Source organism: Porites lutea, chromosome 4 (genome assembly GCF_958299795.1).
Source record: "Porites lutea chromosome 4, jaPorLute2.1, whole genome shotgun sequence".
Lineage (NCBI taxonomy): Eukaryota > Metazoa > Cnidaria > Anthozoa > Scleractinia > Poritidae > Porites > Porites lutea.
In genome coordinates, this window is record NC_133204.1 from 25,041,763 (window position 1) to 25,059,313 (window position 17,551).

At 36.6% G+C, this 17,551-nt stretch overlaps 2 protein-coding genes across 2 annotated transcripts; both read right to left on the reverse strand.

The window, feature by feature from the left end:
• LOC140935139 (cyclic GMP-AMP synthase-like receptor 1) lies at positions 1-2,590 on the reverse strand. Its single transcript, XM_073384674.1, has one exon. It carries the CDS (start codon positions 1,419-1,421, stop codon positions 315-317), a length of 1,107 nt encoding a protein of 368 aa, XP_073240775.1. The 5' UTR covers positions 1,422-2,590; the 3' UTR covers positions 1-314.
• A 125-nt stretch (positions 2,591-2,715) lies between these two features.
• LOC140933060 (peptide chain release factor 1-like) lies at positions 2,716-17,445 on the reverse strand. Its single transcript, XM_073382577.1, has 13 exons — positions 17,327-17,445; positions 16,359-16,465; positions 12,472-12,573; positions 10,554-10,658; positions 10,387-10,459; positions 9,864-9,921; positions 9,325-9,394; positions 6,640-6,792; positions 6,278-6,333; positions 6,019-6,121; positions 5,149-5,244; positions 4,441-4,491; positions 2,716-3,636 (listed from the first exon to the last, which is right to left on the reverse strand). The coding sequence occupies exons 1-13, from the start codon at positions 17,406-17,408 to the stop codon at positions 3,463-3,465; spliced, it is 1,230 nt and encodes a 409-aa protein (XP_073238678.1). The 5' UTR covers positions 17,409-17,445; the 3' UTR covers positions 2,716-3,462.
• Between the last annotated feature and the right edge of the window lie 106 nt (positions 17,446-17,551).

Sequence of the window (17,551 nt, forward strand, 5' to 3'; positions counted from 1 at the left end):
TACTCTAGGGAACCGATTCTTTTAAATTTCGTCTTATTCATGTGCATATGTACGTATAATTTTTGAAAAGACAAAGGATCAAGTTCCCATTGGACCTCTATTGGGAAAACAAAACATACAAGCTATAGAGGTCTATTCAGGAGGAAAGTCGGCCGTTTTTCACAGCCAGGAACCACCTATATCGGATGCGCCATCATGTTTGATTGACTAATTGCAGTATCTGAATTGGTGCGTTTGCCACACATGGTTGTACTGTTTCGATTTATTGACACTGCACGTTCTAACACTACTACCACTCTTCTCATTTCTTCCGCTTACAAGGAAGTAGTGTACTTAAAGAGTTCAAATTGACGGAAATACTTTTCAGTATCTTGCAGTATTTGCTGAAGACCTTCTTTGCAGTTTTCTAAAGCCAGTTTATCGACATCTCGAAGCAAATTAATGCTTGGAAGAAAAATGTGCTCAAGGTTACTCTCCAACAAACATCGTTGCAGTTCTTTTATGATATCCATAAATCGTTTGGCAAGTTTACCTTCGTCCCAGAAGGACTTGAATGGCAGTTGATGGGTTACACGTATCGCAAGGGTTTCCAGGTGAAATGGATCGCATCCGCTTCTACCACATTGCATGTCCTCCAAAATTATTTCAAGAATCAGAAGACATGTTTTCCGGCATCCCATGTCCAGTTCAATCAACATTCTCATGGGACCTGAAAAGTCGATTTGCCATTGGTAAGATGATTTGCTGGGAGAGGTCCTGGCAACGAGTTGTACTCCCCTCTGTAGTATATCTTGTTTTACTTTTTTGCTTAGCCCATCAGGTTGCTTGGTTTCCCACGCATGCGCAGAAAATACCCACCGTCCGGGACAAGGAATGGCCGGGATGAGATGGAGGCCGTATGACTCCTTATCGCGACCGCTGACTGAGATTCGAATTGCATCGTCGTCGTGTGATTCGTCGACTTCGATACATATTTTTCCCTCTTGCTCTTCTCGAAAAGATCCACTGTTCACTACTCGTTTGACAAGCTCAAAAATCTTTTCCTTAACAATCTTTGCTGACATATAAACTTTGCTGGGATTACTATTTCCACTACAAAACTTCCACTTGGAAACCATCTTTTTCCCTGTTAGCCTAACCAATGAAAATCCAGGCGGTGTTTGTCCATCCTCAATCGCCAGCTCTTCCGGGTCTATCCCTTGAAAAACAAGTAATATTTCATAGTGGTTTGGCGACTTAACGACATAAAAGCTTTTACCACTTAACGTCTCAAAGTCAAATCTCTCGTCGATTTTTTTCACTTCTGATAGTATTGGATTGATTACTTTTTCGATTTCCATCAATCTTTGTCGCCGTTGCAGAACGAAGGTTTCGGCGTGAGTTTCGAGAAAGCAATTAAGAGCTGCGTTGATTTTATCCATTGAAATGTTTCTTGTGTATCTTCCTGAAAGAGAATTTTGCGACACGTTGAGTCAGGACAGATTCAGTCCGTTATGGTGCGTACAACGTGAGTATTTTTTCACTGGCGATTTGTTTGTTCCTGAGCTAATGAATTATACTGTCCGTTAAAATGTATTTCATGGTAGATTAAACGCTGGAAATCAAGTTTTAAATGTCACAAGTACATCCGATATACAAGCTTGAAAGTCGACCAGCTGAAGCTAATTCAGTTGTTCCAATAATTCGTCTATCTGTCTGTCTTTATGCAAATTTAAGGCCTCTTTGAGATAACACACGTCGAGAAGTAGTCATTTGAAGGTGTCATTAACTGCTTTAACCAACGTACCACGGCCTTGAGTGAGGACGAGGTTTCTTGCACGAGCGGTAATATATTGACGGCGTTCTGGATCAAAGTATTCGATACAAAGCCGTTACAGTCTTAGAGCTCGCAAAATCTCAAAATTTGCATATTCTTTATTGAGTCGATCCTTTAGACCGGTTATTAATCCAGTTGTCTCCATAAAATGTCGTAATCACTGAATAGGAAAAAGAATATCTAGTAGTCTAAAACAAAATTTTGCAAGTCACCTAGGGCCCTTTCACGACAATGTGATTAATATTGCAAGTAACTCTGAACTAATTTGTTGTTTCTATAAATGGGACACAAAAATAACAGTAGGAACAAAAATAGGGATCTCCTATAGTTCTAAATGATTCAAAGCATTTTTATGCAGTAAAAAAGTGTATAATTTCACAAGACCTGAAAAAATTCCCTATCTTGCTGATTTTAATTCAAATTGATAAGTAACTGGTGTTTTATTATCGAGCCAAAATTATCGTAAAAGTCAAAAAGAACAAAAATTAGCTGCGCGCTTTTACGAAATTGTTAATGTGTCTTCAATATTATCATTCATAGAACATCTTAAGACTTGTCACCTTAAAACTCCATTTGACTGAATCAGAAACATACCTGCCATATTGATATGTTATTAATTATTATATTGAGCCGGATTGAGATATCAATTCATTTTTTGCTGAGTATCGGCAAAAGACCTTAAAATAAAACACCAACACCACCGTGTGTATATTGAAACAGGTGATGGCGCATTTTTAAGGACTTTGTTTGTTTCCATGGCAGGTTACGAGCTGTCCGGCAAGCCTTGAAAGACAAAGTCAAATAAGCGAAACATATCTGCAAGTAGAACTCTCTTACAAATAAAAACAACAAACGAAGGAAAAAAACCTAAAAAACGGATAAGTTAAAGATACAGCATATAAATCGGCATAATTATTTTTTACTGTCTTTCATCAACCACAATCATCCCATTTTGTATAATATAATGGCTGTAAACTTTGTTACATCAAACGTTTAAATGAAAGTTTGCACCTGAGTTAGACCTTTACATAATTTATCACACTAACTAGATATTTTGGGTCACTCCTTTAAGCTGCATTTGGGAATTTTCTGATTTTTCTTTCTTCATCACTCTTATTTTCTTTCGCTGTTCTGTTAAAAATGAAACTGAATTGCTGAAGGACAAAACAATCTCACAGCGTGAACATTTCAATGACACTTATATTAAACTCAGGTTCATTCCTGCCTGCTGTTACGCTGTTACTATGCTACGAAGTGGTTTAACGTTTCAGTTTGTGACTGAAATGCTTATGCCGCGTTGCCATTTACATGAAAAATAAAACTGAAAAGTAATTTCCTATGTTAATGTTTTTTCATATGCTTCACAAGGTGGCAGTAAATTTTGAGTTGAGGCTCTATGAGGCATTCATTCTAGTACTATTTTGTCATTACTATTGAACGTAAGTCCCAAGTTTGTTCGATGTAGTGATTTTAAACCTTGCAAGGCGGTGAAACAAGCTGAATTCCTTAAGAAAAATAGACCGCGAAAATTTCCCGCTTGTTTCTTCCAGAACTCCGGATACTTTTACTATACATCTTCTGCCATTTCCAATAAAACATCATATACTAGTGCAAATCCATACAAACACTCGCAGCTACAGCGTCTGTTATCTGACGTGTTTATCAACTCCAGCGGTATATTGAGTGGTGAGTTCTTGTAAGGCCTCGGCTTCATGTTGAGACTGCAAGGCCAGGATTATATCATTTAGTTTGTCTTCTCCTTCAAGAAAAAGTTCCAGGCAGTGCTCGGTCAAGCCTATCCTGTGATCCGTCACTCGACCCTGCGGGGAAAAAAACAGTAAATAGATTAATAATCGCAGAGAAGTTGGCCACTCTCCGCAAATAGAGACACCTTTGGAAGAATATTTTTCTTAAGCTATGTCTTCACGAGTCTGTTCAAGTTGGCAAACGCGTAGAAACGTATATGGCCTTCAAGACTATGAAACGATCGTAAACTGACATTTTGTTTAGCTGGTTTCCAGTGTGAACTAGATCGCTGATTAGATTGTAAACAGATAAAAAACAACAACAACCAATCTGCTAATTACATGCCAAATAACAAAGTATACAAGGATAGTCTAAATTAACTAGATAGGGCAAAAAAAAAATAAGAATAGTAGCAACTAAACAGTTCGGAAGGTTTCAAGAACTACCGGTAATTTGGATTCTTTGGGTCGTACCGCACGGAAAAGAAAGAGAAAACAACGCTGAAAAGCCGCCATGACCGCATAACAACCATTGACTAATATAGTTTTCTTGTAAGTGTTGTGGTTCAATTTTACCCTTGGTTTAAATTTAAATTCCCTTTGTCTTTGGGTATGGTAATGTATGATAATGAGCTTAAAAAGAAGGGAAATAAAATTTAAACCACGGATAAAACTGAACACAACGAAGACACCCGAAAAAGAAGAAATTTGTAAGACGTAGTTTTAGTTTAGACAGTTTCAAGTAAACCTTAGGTATAAAATGAACCTCAAACCAATTTTAATACGGGAAAATAAAGAGCTTCGAGCTAAGAAAAGGATGTGAAAATATTCCAAGTTGATGATAGAGGGAGGATTAACTTGTCAAAGTCAAAGACTTACCTGTGGAAAATTGTAAGTTCTTATCTTCTCGGAGCGCTGTCCGCCACCAATCTAATACAAGAAAAAGAAACGTGGAATTACACTTTTCCAAACATCTGGAAAACACAGCGAAGAGGAGCTTATGTACCCTCCCGGTGCTACGTTGATGACCAAGGAAGCACTATGATCAAGTTCATCAACATTCATCAAGTTTCGCCGTTACAGGTAATACATGTTCGTTATTCTGGTTATTTCATTGTGAAAGCTTTTCTATCCATTAAATTAATTTTTTTACTGTGGATTGATTCATTGGTGTATTTTCATAAATAAGGTCAAAAGAGAATAATGAGGCAGAGAGGGAATCTTAGGGCTTTGGCTGGGATATGTGAATTTCACCTAAGTTATTTTTAGAGGTTATAATTGAACGGAAATTTAATTCCTGGGACGTCCGCACATTTAAATAGATTTTTTGAAAAGTCATCAAGTCCACGCGCGACTGCCCCAAAGCAAACAATGCAGAATATCAGCACCTAGAGAGTATAAATTCCCATTATTCTTTCTTGAAAACACTGAACAAGCGTTTGCGGACCTCTTCGGAAATCAACTGCAACTTTAGTGAAATTCACATATCCCAAGGGCTAGATGTACTGGGCTTTTCCCTATCTGTATCATGATTCTCTCTTGATAACGAACAAATTAAACATTCTCAAAACGACGTAAATAGCTGACCTGTTTTCTGCGCGCTTCAGTTCTTTCTGATTCAGCTTTCTGTCGTTCTATATCGTACAGTCGCGCCCGCAGTACTTTCATTGCCTTGGTCTTATTCTGTTCAGTAAGCAAACAAACAAACAAACATTTTTGACTGAGGCGAATAAAATCTTAGTGTACTACCACTGTGTTAAGCGGCATGAACTGACAGTAACTCTGATCAGTTTAAAAACTAGCAATTCCTCTCAGACAAGGACGAGAGTTGACGGCAACAGACGACTATTTAGAGGGTTGTAAGGCCACAAGTGAGCCGACTAGATTTTAAACAACTTTTTTTCCGACCTAGGGAATATGGTGAAATTTTTCTAAATAGTCTGAACTGTGCATCGAGTAAGAACAACCAACTTTCAACACAAGTACAATACAATGCAATACTGAAACCTCACCACAGCTCCGGGAGAAATAAGGTTTAAGAATGATTGACCAACAAAAACGTAGCCTGCGTAGCATGGCGGTTTTGGTTGGCCGCGCAAAGTAATAAAGGCGGGCGAGGGCAGAGGAGGGCCGCTCAGTAGACAAAACCGCCATGCTACACAGGCTAACAAAAACATCGTTCGCGTTCCAACAAACTACTCCTTATTACAGCAATAAGAATTGCGATTAAGAAGTTGGGGGGGGGGGGGGGGGGACAGGAGTAACCTACGACAGAGAAGCCCTTAGGACAGAAAAAAAAATAGGGTGTACCATATAACTATAAATCGAGTGTTCTCGGTTTGCACTGATCATGCTCCGATAATACTAAATCAACGATAGGACTACTACTCATGAGTCCCTAACGTTGAGCAGAATAATTCAACTACGTAAATGAGAACTACAAAGCTAATTAGTTACCTTTATCTGCGACCTTTCTTCTTCACACCTAACAACGATTCCTGACGGTAGATGAGTAAGTCGAACAGCACTGTCATTCGTGTTCACGTGCTGGCCGCCAGCTCTAAGAAAACAACAGAACGTGTTCACGAACTGTTTATTGATCATTCCTCATTCCTCCGCGACCCAAGCTACACTTGTGCTGTTCACAGGTTAAGCAGCGTGGTACTAAGTATATTAATAAAGTCTTTATTTGTAGGGTGGCGAAAGACACACTTACCCTGAAGATCTGATCGTTTCAATTTTGAGATCACTGGCATTGATCGCTATATCAACCTAAAGGAAAAACAGCAAAGAGGTAACGATTATAGTAACACATAGAGACAGTTGAGGATATAGAATTTAAGCAAACGTAAGTACGCGAACAATTGGGCTTTCCTAACTTACGATATCTAAAGAGTTAGAGTACAAAATTGAGAAAGCAAAGCCGAAAAATTACATCATTGAAGTGGAAACTTAAAGCATGGTTTGTACATTGATATCAATTCTCAGCCCCTTTTTGATCATTTTGTGTCAAAAATTGTCAGTTCATGGATCTGTCCAGAGTTTAGACATTCATTAAGGTTGTTTAGAAGTTCTTACCTCCTCGGGTTGTGGTAACACTGCCACTGTCATTGTACTCGTGTGAATGCGGCCCATTGTTTCAGTCAGAGGAATTCTTTGCACGCGATGAACTCCTGTTTCGAACTTCATTATTCCAAACACCCCATTACCACTAACACTAACAGAAGCTTCCTACAAAAGAGAAAAATAGTCAGAACAAAGGCCGTCCTCGCATTCAAACTATCGAATGAAGGTGAGGTTTCAGGTCAAAACCTTGATCTCCTGATCTAAATTTCTAATGATTCGACACCTTTGTAATAAAACTTCAGATTTTCTCAGAAAAACTCACGAGGAAATGTGTCAGTTTTAGGTTCGTTTTGGAACGATTGATTGAACGCGTGATTGTACGCGGGGGTGGGCCGACAATTTTTGACACAAAATGATCAAAAAGGGGCCGAGAAGACGGGAATATCCTGACTATGTTGTCGACACAGTTAAAAACCGTGCTCAGCAAATTGATAGGCAGTGAGTCCTATATACGTAACAGAAGGAAAAGCCGGAACGAGAAAATTCCATTCAGTTAAGTTCTAATTTTACAATATAAAAACTAAATGTATATATGAGCTCGGACGCTAAAATGAATAAGTAAATATGCGTACGTCCAGTTAACCTAAGCATAAGCGGCATTCACTCCCACATCCTTCGAGAAATGATGTTACATCCTTCTTACGTATCATTGTCCTAAAAGTTGCCAAAGTTCCAATATTTCTCTCCTCCTTGCTTAATTTTGACCACAAATGTGGTCCGAGAAATCTGAGAGAATGTCTTCCATAAGTAACAGTTTTAAACCGAGGTAAGACAATATTCATGCTATGGGCTAAAAAAATTTCATACAAGGAATTTGATAACGAAAAAAAATTCCTGCGGCTCGAAAATCCCTCTCCCCCCATAACTTTTCTAATGGTCCGTCCCTAACAGGACTCAAAGCGGCGGTGTTTTAAAATAAATGACCGCAAATGTCGTCTGTTGTATAACCTGTACACTGTACAAAAGATCTACATAGGCGAGACAGGGCAAAAACTGAGCGGCCGTTTCGCGAACATCTTCGAGATGTTGAAAGAAATGACAAAGACGCCTCGCAACCAGTCTTGCGACATTTTAATCTTCCGAATCATTATGGCCAAAACATGGTCTCTCTTTCTACCAAAGCAAAAGAGAAAGACGCAAAGGTCAAGAACAGAAATATATCTTTGAAATCGACATTCTACATCCGAAAGGAAATAATGAACACTTTCCATTCCACTAATTTATTATTCAGTTTTTCATGACACCACTAATACTGTAGCTCCACCATTCGATAAACTACACACAACCCACAATAACTTGTTTGCCTCTTCCGACGAAGGAATAGCCCTTGAAACTTAAAATTTTTTAAAGGGTGGTTAATTAGCTTTACTAACTCAAAAGACAAAGCTGTGTTCTGTTCTTTCACTGACCCAGCATCAACTAAACCCTTAAACCGATTAAAAGCGGTACGTGTTTCCCTGGACCATAGTAACTATGCCTGAAGCTGAACCTGAACCTGAACATGTTTTCCTTTGTTCGCTGAGCCAATAAAAGCCTTACGTCTTTTTCTTTTTTCGCTGATCCAATCAAAAGCCGCAGGTGTTTTCTTGTGTTTGCTAAACCAATTCCTCTGTCAGCTAAACCAATCAAAAGCCGTATTTGTTTCGCTCTGTTCACTAAGCCGATCAGAAGCGGCATTTGTTTTCCAATTTTCGCTATACCAATCAAAGGGCTTCGTTTTGTTCTTTATGTTGCTTTAGATATCCTTGAGTACTGGTTTGGTATTCAGATTCTTAGCTTCTATTCCCCCCCACCCCATTCCGCCTCTTTTTCGTCTTTTCCTCTTCCGCTCTCTAGACATCTAATAAAACAACTCGAATCTTTGCGCGGTACGGATATCTACGGAACTACACAAAAGTATTTATTTATTGTATAATATATACTTACATAACGTCCAGTTTTTTTTTTTTGGTGGGGGGGGGGGGGGGGTGGTATTCATTCCGTTTGTTGTAATATAATTACGTAGCCTGGCCTGCCCCGAATAGCCTCGCTAACTACACGCCAGTCCCAATACCGTAAACTGCCACTTATAAGCCCTGGGCTTATACAAGTTCGTAAGGGGTTTTAGGTGGGCTTATAAACGTGGGGGGGGGGGGTTATATCTGGATGGGCTTATAAGTGGACGAAAAAAAACGTTTCGAAATGAGCAACAGTACTGTTGTTCGACGTATGATTTAAATTTATTACTCTTACAATTGAAGCCTTAAAAAGGCAGCAATAAATCGAGTTCAGTTAAATTTCAAAACAAAATCAAAACTGTAACTGGGGCTTATATCCGGATGGGCTTATAATCGGATGTATTTTTTTGTTTGCATGTAGGTGCGCCTATAACCGGGGGGGGGGGGGCTTATAAGTGGATGGGCTTATTAGCGGCAGTTTATGGCATATTTTCTAATTTATTTACGAATTTAAATAAAAGTTGGTAATTTAAAAAAAAGGTATCTATTACCAGTACTTGAAAACTTTTTCATACGACAGAAAAGTTGGAGAAAGAAACAAGAAAAAAACCTCAAATTTGTCAGAGAAAACCAAAGAAAATGGTGGGGGAAATGAAAGACAAAAATAGTTATCATGATCGTACAATACTTTCTTTAATACCTTCAGTCCACCAAAATCACTTTTACTCATATTAAGAACTTCAAACCGCCACCCCTTGTATGAGGCAAACCTAAAATGAATATGCAGTTTCAACTTAGTTAGAGCTTTGAGGAATACCAAATTTACAATAAGCTCACAATAAACTCCTGGAAATCGAAATTTATATTACATTAAAATTTAGTAGGGTGGTAGTAATACATTGTAGAGTGACTGCAAATTTAATGGACATTGGAAAAACCACTTCGTACATACAATGTACTCATGAATATGCAAGCTCAGCCTCACCTAAGTTTTAAGTATTGTTCTTCTAACATAATTGTAAATGTCTTCTTGTGCTTAGCTGACAAGTGCCCTATGCTTCAAATCTTTGAAGGTGGTATTATTTCATTGTGTATTGCAGAAATATTGGTCAGGAGCAGATGGTATTATTAGTGTTATGGAAGTGAGGCAAATAATTAAAGAACATCTGCAACTGAAGAGGGAAGCCTTTTCTTGGCTGTTATGGCAAAAAAAAAGTTGCAGCTTAAATCTTTACTTACTTGTGATACATAACAAACATCTCATGAGTGAAGAGGGACGCCTCCTTTCCACCAGCTCCTGGATAACAAAATAAGATGCTTTCTAACAAAGATGTTGAGCAGTTTTATCGCGTATAAATAAATTAAAGTACTTTATTAACAATGACTTAAATGTAACATTGCAGTGCATCTTCCAATAATATTACAGCATGTAGTAATCCAAAGGTTTCTGGAATATATCTATGCCTACCAATTTGTTTTTTTTATACATTCATATATGTTTTTTTATACATCTAGGCCTACCTTGTATTTACATCCAATGTAGACTAATTGCTTATAATGCATCTTAGTAGCTATGAGCTACGAAATATAATGCCAGAATAATTCTGACTTTTTACCCTGTTAAAGAGAAGTTAAGCCAGTTATAGCATTTCTCTCTTTTTTTGTTATGAAAATAGAGATGTATTCTTGCTGTATTTCTGGTACTGAGAATAAAGTGATCATCCAAATCTTTCAGGTGAGTGGTTTCTAGTGATCTACATACCTGCTCTTAACTCCAAAATAGCACTGTTTTCATCATCATCATCTTGAGGAACAAGACACTTGAGTAGGTTATCCTAAGATAGAAAGAGTGTTGCTTGAACATTATGTCAATAGGATCATTGACATTTTTAGTAGCATAATGTCCATCATGTTTAGTCAACATTTTACCTCCAACACTTTGATATCATCATGTGTTTGCCTTTTCTCCTCTTCAGCAATTTTACCCAACTCCCCTCCAATTTCTGTTATCATCTCATTTAAGTCCTTTATTTCCTGGAAACAAATCAAAGCACTTGTATTTACTGTAAAATGAGACTTCTAAGTATAATAATCAAAGAATTCCTTCAGCAGGATGAAAGAGACAATGATAATCATCACAAGTGATGGAGCCAATGCCATTAAAGCCTGTACTCACTGGTGCTCACTCCAGATTTGATTCCTTAAAAATCAATAAGTTGTGTGTAAATACGATACATGGGGGTTACCCTGTTATGGGAATTTAGTTCCTCTCTGGTGACACCCTTTTGTCTTATTGTTTTGACAACAAAGTTATAATCAATTAAACAAATTATTAAATGCCCACTTTCCACAAAGTATTCTATATTAATTTTTTTTAATTATACATTTTCAGCTTATCATCACCACCTTTCTAAGGGTCACTTCTGCAGGCACATTTCACAGTTCCAAGTTTTAACTTTCTGGATGGTCATACTATGATTCAAATGAAATCTCTTCAGCAGTACTTGCACTAAATTACAGTCAGTGACCATCCAAAGTGCAAAGATTAAGTAACACTAAAGGGAGTTGTTCACTGATGAGAATTGAACCACAGGTGGTCTCTTCTATGAAGATGTACGGCTACATCTACATTTTGGAAGAAAATATATTACTAATTACAGTATGTGTAGTTCCACGTTGTCACTGAAAGTTCTTTGTAGACTCTGCGGGGAGTAGTACATACATACACATCAAGCGGTCATTGGAAAGTTATAAAACCATGATTAACCAAAAAAGATGAGGTTATCCTGACTCTATTGTGGACACCGTTAAGTGCTCAGCAGATTGATAGGTAGTCAGCCCTACAAACGTTACAGAAGGAAAAGCCCGAACGAGAAAATTCCATTCAACCAATCCCCCCCCATCCCCACCCCCGCGTACAATCAATCGTTCAATCAATCAATCAGTCCAAAATGAACCTAAAACTAGCAGAATATTCCAAACAACTGACAAATTTTGTACATAGAAGAGCTCTAAAATCTAATGACAAAGTTGGAATAATGGTCGTGGACACGGCAAGCACTTGCCCTTTCATTTCTAACTTGGATAACAGGACTCAAACCAGCGGTGTTAAAAATAACTGACTGTAAATGTCACCTGTTGTATAACCTGTACACTATACAAAAAGATCTAAATAGGCAAGGCGGGGCAAAAACTGAGCGACCGTTTTGCAAACATCTTCGAGTTTTTAACTTTTTGGATGGTCTTAAAACTCCTATGATTTGATGATTCAAATGAAATCTTTTCAAGATTAAGTAGTACTTATGGGAGTTGATCACTGACGAGAATCAAACCACAGGTGGTCTCTTCTAAGAAGATGTACAGCTACATCTACATTTTGGAAGAAAATTTATTGCATGTTCATAATTTCTAATTACAGTATGTGTAGTTCCATGTTGTCACTGAAAGTTCTTTGTAGACTCTGAGGGGAGTAGTACATACATACACATCAAGCGGTTGTTTTGAAGAGGTTAAAAACAAAGGAAGGTCAAAAGACCATCACCAAAAAAAGTGGTCGCCATCCCTTACAAGAGGTTTTAATTATTATAGGTCTTTGACTGGAAAATTTTGGTGTTTTGGACAGATGGTTGCTTATAAGAGGTGATCGCTTATGACAGGTGGTTGCATATGGATGTTTGACGGTAGGTCCGCAATATAGTGACCTCAAACTCATTTTATTGTGCGCTTCCTAGACCAAAAAGGGAGAAGGTTGGTTATTTTAATTTTTCTTGAACTTTTGTGTATGGGTAGTCTAGGGTGTAAACCTTAAATCACATTTATCAGAGGGTACCAAAGAGTTTACTGTTACCTTAAGCTTTGCTTCAATCTTGTTTGTCAGCTGGACAATTGGTGAAAGTCTGTAAAGTTGTTGGGATAACATCTTATGTTCACTTGCTGACGGTACATCTCCCTGAAGAACGAAACAAACTAAGAAGTAATTTGGATTTTAAGTATGTTTTCTCTGTGACAGAGCTTGTAAGTAACAGGAACATAGAATCAATTTGCCATCTAATCTTGTCTGTTTACTCCTAGCAGATTCATGACATTCATCACATTCAAATGAGCAATTATTGCCTCTGATTACAAGGGAGAAGAAACATAGTCCTGTGAGAGGACATGAGCTTATAATGGCAATGAATAGTCCATACAAAATCATGTGCTTGCAAAACAAAATCATTCTTCAAAGCAGTCACGTTGTGTAGCAACTTCTAATCAGCATGTGCACTTGTTGTTGCTGTTTGTTATGTGCTATAAATGCTTTACAGCATGTAAGGTTGGTTCAGCGGCCACAGGCAAAGTTGAAACTCTTACACATAGGGTTCTGGGACTATTGTAGTTTCTAGCCAAGATTAAGCACGCAAATGTCGTAATAAAATTACCATAAGATGAAATTTAAAAAATGCCAGTTGTTTTGAAATTATGCAAATTTGTGAAAGTTACAAATTGGTGTTTGCATTTTCCCACATTTGTGATTTTCAATGTTTAATGCTACTAACGATTAAAAAATATTCATTACACTGTACTAGTAAAACTCAATCAACAGATAAAGCAATAATTCCAAATGGATGGAAAAAGAAAAGAAATCAACTTGGCTAAACTAATTCTAGACTTATCATAAGTTGAAGAAGAGCCTGTTTCCTGTAATATGATATTTGAAAGACCATTCCTCATGAACACAAACACCTTATATGATATCCTATTTAAGATGGCTGAACACAGTTTTGCAGGCGGTCAGCAGTAACGTGAGTAATGAACGGTGTTATAAATTAGACAAACAAACATGGTGGCGAAAAAGCAATGGTACACAGAAGACGATTTCTCAAAATCTACTCATTAAAATTTTGTGATATTTGGCAGAATTTTTTACTTTTATTGTATTTAAAATAATGAGAACTTTAAAATGGAAGTTGAACAGACAAATTATCTGACACATTTAATAATTACAGTACAATTATATTATTAATTATCTAAAAACCTGTTTGTTAAAATTTGGTCAAATAAGTTTCAAATGGTAATGTTTAATTATAGTAAGCTGTGTGCAAGTTTATAGGAAAATCTAACGAGCGAACTTTATGTAAATTGAGCAGTGAAATTTTAAGGTTTTTTTCAAGTGTTCATGTTACCAAGGAAACTACAAAAAAGTCACATTTTACCTGTCAATCAAAATATTTCACATCAGTATATTTTTTCACTTGCCAAGTTTCAGCTTGTGAGTTGTAACCTTTCTCTTGCCATGATTTGGCAAATGACGTATACTCACAAACTGCCAAAACTGTGTTCAGCCACCTTAACCTTTTTAAAATGCCCCATAAGAACAATCAGTATCAAATTCCTCCTTGTCATAACAACACTTTATAAAACAGGCTAAAAAAATGGGAGATAGCAGGTATGGAACTCAGTCCCTTCATCAGCTCCGAAGTTTATGCATTACTGCCAGTACTGTCAAGTCTCCTGGATAATCCAGCAGACTCCAGACTTTGGACTGTATCTCCCTGTCTCTATATTAGAGTCTGATAACTCCCGGATAATCGCCAAAATTGCTATTTCTTGTACACTCGTTTTTCCAACCATAAAATTTCAAATATTTTGCATTGTTTGAGCTGCTGCTGGAACGTTTTCCCATAAATTCTGGTATGGCACTGAAATTTAAGCAATAATGTGGCTAAATATGAACTGTTTATGTGTTATATACATCGATGACAGGATCAACAAGCTTTTTTGGCACAAAAGACGTCATTTATTGTGTGATACGATGTCATCTACCATTTCTTTCTGTATCAGTTCTCAATATTTGATGATGTGGGGCGGGGAGTTGACAGCCCTGTACTGCACATATGAGATCAATAGAAATTAAATGACCTTACATTCATTCACTCATTCATTCATTCTTATGCATATGATAGCTTAGAGCATTACTGGCTATAAGCCAGTAAGGTAAAAAATTGGAAAATATGCCACATAAGTTGGCCACACACAATCAGAAATGCAGGTCAGTGAACAGATTTATTGAGCAATGTAATGTAATATTGTTGTTATGGTTGTATTCATGTATTGATTGACTTTTAACAACTTCTCTACACTTATTTTAAAATCATAAAATATTTAGATTTTGTACCAATAATGTGGATAACTTTAACAAATCAAACGGAGCTGTGTCACATTATTTCTCAAATTCAAACATTAGGAACCCTTACCATGTGGAGTAAAATTTTAAATAATAATTAATAATAATAATAATAATTGAATCACTTATATTGTGCAGGTATTCATAAATATGATCAAATGTGCATTACAAACTACAAACAATTTACAATGAGCAAAACAATAAAAACATATACACTTCCGCCATAAAAATCTAAAATATCAATATGTAACAATTAAAATTCATTCAACCATAAGCAAACTGAAAAAGATACATCTTAAGATTGCTCTTAAAAGTATGTAATATCTGGAAGGACCTATCACCTAGTGTGACCTTAGTTCTAAATGTTGATGATGCTAGCAAAATCCCACCTGACAATCTGAGGTTATATGTGCCTTGCGATTTCAAAGAAACTACGTTCTGAATGTATGTAGGGGCTATATACCATGGATAGCCTTAAATGCAAATAACAAAATCTTAAAAACAAATAACTGCTCAAATAACTGTTCATAAGACAAAAAAAGTATAAATAACACAACATATATACAAAGGAAGGCATGGATGTACCAACTTGAAGAAGACTGAAACAGGTGGCAATTTGGTTTTGAAAACTTGTTGGCCTAACAGTTTTTCAAAGTTTAATTTTTTGGTTCATAGGGTTTGATATAATGCTTGGAAGACATATTTGTTGACACAATAATATGGAATGGTTTACCACATAATTTAAAGGAATAAAAATCAAGCAATGCATTTAAGAAAGCATTACATACAATAATTATGTACAATCAACGAAAAATACTCTTTGATACCTTGATTAATATGTAAAGTGATACTAATTATTATGCCACCTTTTTTCAACTATGTAAAGAAATCATTGGGGAACCTTAAAAAAGCTCATTAAGAGCTTGCTATGTTTCTCTTTGCCTTAACTATATATATTTTCTGTAATAACAAGATTATGTACGATGTATGAAGGTTGGCAACAAAAACCTATATATATATATACACTCGTTTACAAAAAGGTTGACATTTCAAATATATATATATCTTTTGTTTCTTTGGGCGAAACAAAAGAAAAAACAAAAGGTATATATATTTATATATATTTCTGAAATGTCAACCTTTTTGTAAACGAGTGTATATATATATATATATGTGTGTATCTTGTCGTTAATTTTTTATCTCAGTTAATTGTTATGTTTCCATTGTTTTAGGTATGGTAATGTACGCTAATGAATTTAAAACAATGGAAAAATAAAAATTAACTGAAATAAAAAATAACTGCAACATATATATTTAATTATAGTTTATTTCTCCAGTATGTTCCATAGCAAATAATATGGATGCATGACTGGTATTATAAACAAAATTAACTAGACAGCCGTGACACAACCCCTTTAAGGTGACTTGATGTATGCTTTGACTTGTGAGATTCAAATACTGCAGACAAAATTTGCCATCAGGAATGGACTTTATACTAATTTTAATATGAGGTGGTCATATATAAAGGTTTGATATTAGCTCATATTTTTAAAATTATTTTAAAACTTTACCTGTGTGATGGATAATCTCTCTGTAATATCTGCATGTTGTCTTGCAAGGTTTTTCAAGTGTGGCTTAAGAGTCTCAATCAATTCAGAGGCAAACCTCACTTGATAAACTGAAAGAAAATTACTTTATTTTAACATTTCTTGTCCCCTAAGATAAAACTCAAGCAAATAAAACTTAAATTTGTCTAACTCATACAGAGTCTCATGAGTCATTGCTACAAGTCATTTTGCTGCATCATCTAATTGTCGAAACAGTGTCGACTCTACTCTATGCCCAAGAAACCACAACCGTTCAGCTGCAAAGCCATTCTTGTTTCCCTGATCACCAGCATGCAAAGAAAGTGGTGTCCAATAGCCTGAGGCTAGTTGATTTTGCAGCGTAACTGGAGTGCCAACAAACTAACCATACATAACTTTAAAAGCTCAGAAAGTGAGAAAGGTGGGTTAATTTTTGATGTTGACAATGGTGATGATGATGATAATGATGATGATGATAATGACAATGAACACAATCTGTGACATTATTAATAAAAGCAGGATAAAAGTAAAGGTGTGATGTCTTAAATGATGATGTAGATAGAGCTGGCCACTGCACAAAATAAAGGACATTGCAGTTTAGTGTATTAATAATAAACACATCCTTCATTGAACTAGAAAATATTAAAGGAACTTCACTTGTGTAGTGGTTTATCAATAATACTTAATACTTAATCTTTGAATGGCATCTAAAAAAAATTAATTTTGCATCCCCGGCCCCTTCCTGCTTCAGAAATGTTTACCATCCCCCCCCCCCCTGTTTCCTCTCCAAAAATTTTAAGAACCCCCACAAACATCTTCTTTCCCCACCCCACCCCCAACTCCTGTGGTATACCTAACGAATGCAGCCTTAGTTTTTTTAAGACCCTTCCCGGCCGCCGGGCATGTACTGTAGCCACAGCGCCTTCTGAAACCCTCTCACTCTTCTGACTCACCTATCAATGATCTTGACTTCCGAAAAGCAAATTCTTCTCGGAAGGGTAACAGCCTAAGACTTTTACAAAGGCATCGAAGCATTTCAACTCATTAGCACTTAAGAGATCTTAGTAAAATAACGATTTTTACAAAAGTGCATGATGTGGCCGCCATTTTGGATTATTGCCTGCTGCCGCTGAGATACCGCTGTCACCGCCTATCGCACCAGTCCTCTTTGTATCAAG